This window comes from Cibotium barometz, chromosome 14, assembly GCF_041138505.1.
Source record: "Cibotium barometz isolate CiBa-2024 chromosome 14, ASM4113850v1, whole genome shotgun sequence".
In the NCBI taxonomy this organism is placed as follows: domain Eukaryota; kingdom Viridiplantae; phylum Streptophyta; class Polypodiopsida; order Cyatheales; family Cibotiaceae; genus Cibotium; species Cibotium barometz.
Window position 1 is genome coordinate 18,153,337 of NC_141059.1, and position 8,494 is coordinate 18,161,830.

The window sequence follows — 8,494 nt, forward strand, 5'->3', positions numbered from 1 at the left end:
TGTCAAAAATACTCTCTCCACAATCTAGACTCTGTGAACTTGAGATAACCATATATAGATTGCTTGGAGAGAGCAAAGTCACTTACAACATGGGGAATTTATATAACATGGCATTACAATTTTTCCATACAATGATTGCAAATTCAACCTTCTACATTGCAATCAACCAACACAATGCATCCAACTCAAATTTCCACTAGTGTTAGGTCTTCACAAGCATTAATGTGAATCCAATGCATTCCATATGCAATTAAACCCATTCACATTGCCAGCACTTCATTCTCAAGCCCTTCATTGAAAATCTTAGCATTCCCCATGGCTTTGACCAAGAGTTTCCAAGCTAATTTTCATTGCCAATATACTAAATTGGATACATGACCTTGCCAAGGTGGTCAATTCGCATGGACTCAAATGCATGGAATGAGAGGAATATGATCAAAATGGGAAAGGTTTATTGCATTCGTGATGCATGGGGTGGTGACTGTTGGAAGAGGTAGATCTGTCAAATACCGAGTGTCATTATTGAGTATAGAGTTATACTCATCATGCATAGCATGCATCCAATGACCATCATCTTGTGCTTCCTCATCAAAGGAAATAGGTTCCTCCTCATTACATAAAGTAAAAATGAGAACATGATCCACATGAGAATAATCTGCATGATGAGAACCTACACGAGCTCTACTTGGTAAAGGAGCTTCCAACTTGCTATCCCTCAATGTCTTCACAAGCCATTTTGGCATACGCCTAGATTCTTCTATGGCTGCTCTCTCCTCATCCACTACATCCTCAATAATTGCCTCATCATCAAAAGGCTGATTCGAAGGCTAATTTTGCACCTGTAAAGGCTGAATTTCAACACTTGGTTGAGCATTTAATTGCTCTACATATGGCTACCCTCCATTAAACAAAGGTAGGAGCGAATCAAACATGTCCTATGAGCGTACATTCTGCTGTTTTTTGCATGAAAGCATGGGCTGAACTGAGTTTACGACAAAAACATCTCTACTTACTAAAATTCGCTTTGAGACTGGATGGTAGAGTCTATATCCCTTGCTTTCTGAATAGTATCCCACAAATATGCATTTAACTGCCTTATCATCAAGCTTACTGTACATCTGTCATCCACAAATTTCACCATCAAGCCTGACAAGGCTAATGTTGAAACTGATAGCAAGTTCTTCTTAATGCCTAGCACATATAAAACTTTAGAAAGAGTAAATGCGCCCCCATTTGCAGCAGTGAGCACAACTCTACCAACTCCTTTGACATGATATGAGGAATCATTTGCACATGTGACAGTTCCTGCACTTGGGACAGATTCTAGAGATGAGAACAATTTTTTTTGTAAAGTAATGTGCTTACTAGCACCAATGTCAAAGTACCAAGCATCTGATTCTTCCACTGACATGCATATATCATGAACAGAAGGCTCATAAAACTGCAATATACAGTCCATGCCCAATCATCTTGAGCAAAATTTGTAGTTTGCTTCTTCTCTGCACTTGGTTGCCCAGTTCTTTCTTTTTCTCCTTCTCTAGCCTTTTCTTGCACTCATTTATGTAGTGCCATGGTTTCCTGCAATAGTGACACTTGCCCTTATTTTTAGGCTTATCACCTTCTTTCTTTACATCCTTACCTGAGGATTTTAATTTTGGCTTTATAGCCACCATGCGAAGAAGAAGCTTTACCTTTGCCTTTCTAACTGGTAACAAAAGCTTGGTCACCGACTCGCTAACAGATTTGTTTTGCCTACACTGCTCTTCTTGCAAGAGTATTGAAACCAGATCATCAAATGTAAGGGCATTTGGATTTTCCTTCATCATGATTCTAAGGGTACAGGCAAAACTCTGATAAGAATCTGGCAATGCGTTGAGAACTATGGGCACCAATGTACTATCAGGATATATCTCATCCACACTAGTGAGCTGCTCCTCAAAATCTTTGATCTTGGTCAAGAATCTGTCCATTAAGTCTCTCTCATTCATGTGCTCAGACTCCAACTGTTTGCGCAAATATGCAACACGTGCTTCATTGCGTACCTAGTATAATGCAACAAGTGTATCCCATGCCTGTTTTGAAGTCTTACATGACCGAATATGAGGAATAATGCTTCGCTTCATAGAAAGTGCAAGCAATGTATGTGCCTATGCATCTCTTCCATCCCATCTCGTTTGAGCAGCAGTGGGAGGTATTGGTGGTGCATGTGGAGGAGCCACATCTGTATTAAATTCTACTTCAGATGTACCTACAGCACCTGGTTGCACTGGCAGCTGTGAAACAAGACGAGTTTCATTTCCACTGACCACATTCCAAGGCCTTTTAGCAACTAGTACATGCCTCATCATACAGGACCAAAATGGGTAGTTAGTCCCATCAAGTTTGTCCTCAGTAAACAACGTGTTAAATACATCACTACTGCCAGCCATGCTATCTACCAAATGCAAAATCTTTCAACACACTACAAGTACTTCAATATTCAACTTAATGCAACCCCTAATGGTTGCCAAACTAACTAAATCACCTGCAAAGTGTATGAGAAATAACACAGAGTAGACAATAGCGTGTTATTGGCAGCGAAAGTATGATAGTCGATGTTGTTGAAGACATTGTGGATGTTATTGCACACCAAATCTTTGTCGTTGTGCATAGCCCAAACACCCAAAATCAAGCAAAACCAATCTAAAATGACGCCTCTCCAGAATGTCCTGTAGAAATCTTGCGATGTCCGAAACGTGCGCGGACCCCAAAAATTTTGTATTCAACACACTATATTATATACCTTCTTCTCCTAAGAGGGTATCTCAATCAAAGACAGAAAAATAAGGTCGTGTGAGGAGGAAGGCAAACTACTAGATCAAGTGTCAAGGAAGCTAGCTCTAATACCAATTGTTGAGATTAGGGTTAGAGTTGCAACAAATGCACACACACACAAGATAGAGAAGCTTGAGATCACACAAACTCACTAGATTAGAATGAACGTGTGCCAAATACAAAATATAAGTACACACCCCCCAAAATGAGTAGATAAGAGGGTGTACATACGCACAGGGAAAAAACCCCCTAGTGAGAAAAAAAGTGCCCTGACGGTCCTAAGTGTGTTCACACATCACTACCATATAATGCTACAATGACTAAGCTTGACCAAGATTAGTGCTGATCATGGAAAAGATCTAAAGCATGCAAAAATGATAAAAATTTACAAGAAAGCTTATATTTTCATCAATGCAATCAAGAAAGCACCTATGGCAACCATTGTGATGAAGGTTTGAGACAAGGCATGATTAAGGCTTCAATTAGTATAAAAGTTAAAGAGAATCTCTAATTTCTTATCCATTTTGGTGGCAAGAAATGATGCAAAGCAAGCATAATATGCATCATGAGCAAGTGATGGTGTATGAAGAGGCTTCTTAATGCAGTCTGGTATTTATGAGGATTAGCATGGGATTAATGATATTAACTATGAATTCCACCTATCTTGTTTCAAGAAGCACAAAATGCAAAGAGTTTAAAGGAAAGAGACATTTATTTCTCCTTGTATGAGGCATTAAGCAAACAAGAGACATTAAGAGTAATGGATCATGAAAAAAATCCCACCCACTTGTGATAGCCTTGAGATGGATTGAAGCTTCCATGAAGAAGGCGACAAAGAAATTGATGGCATTTTGGTAGATTAAGCTCCCAAAGAGACTTTTAAAGAAAGTGATGCTGAGAGGAGATGCGTTTTCACCATTTAAGCTCCGCGTCATGTAGATGTTGCTTAGCACAAGCTATGTTGCTTCCCTTTGACCTATCTTGCCTAGCAAAGCTTCTCCAAGGCTATGAACTCTAATTCACACAGGTTTCCATTAGTTCATAGGCGGAATTTTCCTCAACACTTCTTGCTTCATTTTTTTGAAATCACTCTCATGTTGGCTATCCAAGGCTTGTCCATACCCCAAACTTACTCAAAGTTTGGCCCAAATTTGGTCCAAAATCCCAAAATCTCTCCCAAAAAGCAACAAATCTTGGCAAAATCAAGTAAAATTGAGATAATCCAAGGTTTTTCTATCACCCTCTTATGAAACGAAATTTTTGCAACCATGGATGTGAGAAAATTCAAGAAAACAAGAAAATGGATCAAGATCAAGTTTGATACTACCAATGAAAGAAAGGGAGGAAGAGGAGACTCGTTTACACGGAGTCTAGAAACGTGTAGACATTGTTTACATGGATGGGAGAAGGTCTCCATGAAATCTTGCTAAGCAAGACATTATTAGTATTAATCAAATTTGATTACTAGGGCTTATAATTGTCTTATATACCTATGCCCCATGTTCACACTCACACTCACTTATGCCTTGGTCTCCACATTGGACCATGCCCATGGCCCCTTTATTAGCCTATAGCCCTTTACAAGTCCTTTGTCCGTGGTTCCATTTAGCCAATTAATGCTTTAGCCTTAGTACTTTCTTATATTGTTCTTCATTTTTCCTTGTTTCACCCTCCCTTCATACAAGCAATACCTGCACGAAGGTTGACTTAATGGGGCGCATGTTGCTCATCATAATCAGAAGGTTTTTAAACCTTTTTTTCATCCCTATGTAGGAAGGAGAGGGCGCTAATAAATGATAGGGTGGGGCTACCTTAGTTGTATTTCATACCTAGAGAGGATTAGGGAGTGTAGAAATGGATTAGCATCAACATTTTAACATAATAACAATGCAAGAAGATAATTAAGACTAATGACAATTTTCGAGCATAATGACAAGGCAAGAGATTTAGCAAAAAGCTCATTATATTCCATTAAATAGAGGGTCTTTACATAGGCTTGAGAAAATTTCCATGAGCCACTAATTGTGACTCCTAAGCTTGATTAAGTCGGATAGATTTTTCAAGGTAGCCACCAATGGACTGGATGGTTCAAAGATCATGTTCTTGAAAAGGACAGCTATGGCATCCTCCTCATCCACGGGAGCTCCAACACATGCAAGTTGTTGCATAACACTTTTCATTTTATTTAAGTGAGGTTGAACTGACTCACTTTTTTGATGTCCAATCCAAAATATATATTTTTAAACTAATTTTAGAGTCCTTATGTCTAGCACAATACAACTTTTCTATTTCATCCCCATGCTCCTTTTGAATTTTCTTCCGATGGAATATGATGAATGAAACTATCTCTAGTCCTAATGAAATGATGGCTAAAGCTCTCATTTCTTCTAAGCTAAAATATTTTGTCTCCTCCAATCCAACAGGCTCCAATAAAGTAGCAAAAACCATTCGATTCCTACACAATGTACCAGTGTTCTTTGGGGTTCTGAGCATGTCCTCTTCCTCGAGGACTAACATGCTCACGCTCCCCAATTCAACAGGCTCCAATAAAGTAGCAAAAGCCATTCGATTCCTACACATTCTCTTTGCATGTTTCTCTACTCGCTTTCTATAATAGTATCTTCTACTCAAACGCTTCACCCATTTCCTAACCCTAGATTATATTCTACCTAGGAAACAAAATGGAATCTTCAATACTCAAAGGAAGCTATATGTTACTTATCTCAACTACACATGAACTTTCAATGGCATAGCCAAAGTACTTAATCTCTCACAAAACTTACAGAAGAGAGGTCAATAGAGGCTAACAGTTATTTTGGGCTCGCTAGCTACAAGATTTCAGTTCACTCAAGACGAGGGAACCAGCAACATAGCTGCTCACTATGATTTTGGCCTCCCTAGGCTTCAACAGTGAACATGGTAAATACTATCGAATTCAGATTGCTGGTAATATTCTCAAGTCTCAAAACTAAATTTGAAAAGCAAGTAAATCAGCCAAATCCAAAAACAAGTAGCATGAACACCCACCCACACCCCTGCAGCACATTGGCACCCTCAGCAAGCACACATCCACACACCACCAAGCATCAAGTGGAGTGTTAACAATCGGTCAAGATCATGCATGCTATGTCAGTTCACAAAATTTGTCCATGCACATAATAATCGCAGCACACATACAGCATACATGGAGATGTACATTTAAAAACTTTATTTACATCAAAGGCACACTTAGTACATGAAATGCAGACTTCACGTGTTGCAAGATAAGGCACTATATGTAAGCATGGACTAAAAAGTCCCAAGTCGAATGACCAGTCGGCTTCTTTAGTACCATACTAGCATTCACTCATAATCGCTTATGTTTCTGCTATCAAAGCTTAAGAACATGGATATAGACAAGGTTTAAAATAAGCAAAGCATGTCCAAACAAACGCTCTTCTAAAACGTCCAGAAACACAGCTCACAGATTTGTAAGTCTGTTTTATGTAACTCCCCGTGGACACAACTCAAGGTTCACCTTCTAATGCTTTAAAGATGTCGGTTCTTGTGACCATTCCTGGGGAAAAAGTAAACACCTGTCAATGATGAAATAAGAAAAGAAAACATTCCATTTTAAACCTAGGCTATCAAATAGATGTGTGCATGTGCGCGCAATTGAATTTATATACTTGACAAACTCTAAAGAGAGCCCAATACATAAATTAGCAAAATACTCACCTATAACTTGATTTGCTTCATTCACAATCGGGATACGATGTATCTTATTCTTGAGCATTAGAATGGCAGCATCTGCAAAAGAAGTCCCAACACAACATAGTGAAAAGGTGTCACAATCCTGAACTTAGTATAAACAAAATGACTTCTTAATGACACTTTGCCGGAACTAACCGTTCACTGTTTTGTCGGCAGATAAAGAGATTGGAGGTGAGCTCATGACCTCACCCACAGTGGATTGTAGCTGCAAAAAACGACCACATTTTGAGCCAGAACAAAGCTAGTACAATAAAGCACACAAACAAAAGGGCAGGACACTGACCCCCTTTGAGGCTTTAGCTCTGTCTTTCTTAGACAGAACCCCGATGCACTTGAGGTCCTTATTGACCACTGGTAAGCCAGAAATAGTCAGAAAGCAATGATCGACCTCCTCCAGCAGCTGATCGGGCATCGCAGTGAATTTGATCTGGGACATCACATCAGCAAGGAAGGTGTGGGGCTGGGCCTGGATCGACATTCAATCATTAATGAAATAGAAAAATATCGACAAATCCAAAAACGAGCACCTGAAGCCACCGCATGGTGGCATCCCTCATCCAAAAACCCATGATGTGCCATCCCATGTTCAGAAACACAGGCATGAACAAAACCAACATGGTACCATGCCATGTAATAAGACCCACAAGATACCATGCAATGACTAAAAACCCTCAGGGTACCTGGGACCTACATCGCACCATACCATGTAAATGGCACTCAAAACCGACATGGTACCACCCATGGACATAAACGTACATAGTGCCTTTTACCAAAACCAACGTGGTACCATGCCTTATACATAAGTCCTAATGTTAAACTGATGAGGGTATAAACATGATACCGAGCATGCACTGCTTCAGGACCACCTTCTTGCAGCCTATTGTACACCATCAAGGTGCTTTAAACTATACAAAACCTACTTGGTATTACACATAGTACCCTGCCATAAACAACCTACATGGTAAACATACCTTCTTCAATTATACCCAGATCAGATGCCTGATACCACATTCTTTCAGGTTAATTTGCACAGGAGCTTACCCCCTCCTCTCTAAGACTATCTTAAAGTGTATCAAGCCTGGAAATATGATGAAATGTAGTTTTGTAACATCATTGGGGGCGCTCACCTCCTCCTTTAAGAGGATCGGCTCGTAGTGTTTGCAGAGGTCCTCGTAGTTGAGGATGGAAAAATTCTCCGGCCATTCTCCGGACAGTATCTCGCCTTCGATATCGCTCTGGCGCAGAGTAGTAGCGGCAACCGCGGCGATCTCGCCGTTGTTAGCAGAAGCAGAAGCGATCAAAGAAGGGAAGAGAGGCCTGCATAAGCCAAAAGAACAAGAAGACGAAGAAGGGGAAGCAGAGGAAGAGAAACCTGATTTGGCAGATAAGGAGACTGCGAGGGGCAAAGAAAGGGCGAGGGTAAGCGCCATGGAGGATTTCGTGAGGAGGAGTTTGCTGGGTGTTTTGAAAAAGCGAGAGAGGCGTTTGCCTCTTTTTATTAGACTGATGAGGAGGGGGAATACATCGCCATAGCCAGGGCTCGGGAGTCGTCAGACAGACAGAGAGAGAAAGGAAAACCAAGGCGTTGTTCAAAAACTGCCGCCTGTAAATCAATTTTGGGGGCGCCCACCAGGACGCGTACCCACGTGGTCTTCTCCACGTGGCAACTCCAACCAAGAATTTTCTCCAATAAATAATTGTTTGGAAAAAAAACAATTATTATTTGGTTTCTTTTTGGCATTCTTTGAAATAAAAATCGGTAAATTTTATATTATTATTCTTTTGGACGAAGCTGGAAATTATATTAAAGTAAAAAGGAAAAAGTTATACACGACCACGAAGCTTTTTATATTATTATTATTATTATTTGGTTTTTGTTTTTTAGGATAATAGGTCTTATTCATATGGGTAAAACGACAAAAAAAAA

The 8,494-nt window shown here is 39.9% G+C and overlaps 1 protein-coding gene across 2 annotated transcripts; it reads right to left on the reverse strand.

Annotated features, from left to right (window-relative positions):
• Positions 1 to 6,001: 6,001 nt before the first annotated feature.
• LOC147631732 (uncharacterized) lies at positions 6,002 to 8,174 on the reverse strand. Of its 2 annotated transcripts, none has more exons than XM_086808260.1 (5): positions 7,695 to 8,174; positions 6,851 to 7,033; positions 6,703 to 6,772; positions 6,532 to 6,603; positions 6,002 to 6,370 (listed from the first exon to the last, which is right to left on the reverse strand). In XM_086808260.1, the coding sequence occupies exons 1-5, from the start codon at positions 7,995 to 7,997 to the stop codon at positions 6,321 to 6,323; spliced, it is 678 nt and encodes a 225-aa protein (XP_086664386.1). In that variant the 5' UTR covers positions 7,998 to 8,174; the 3' UTR covers positions 6,002 to 6,320. The 2 variants fall into 2 exon arrangements, with proteins under 2 accessions (XP_086664386.1, XP_086664387.1); XM_086808261.1 differs by having other exon boundaries at positions 6,851 to 6,994; positions 7,695 to 8,148.
• Positions 8,175 to 8,494: the final 320 nt, after the last annotated feature.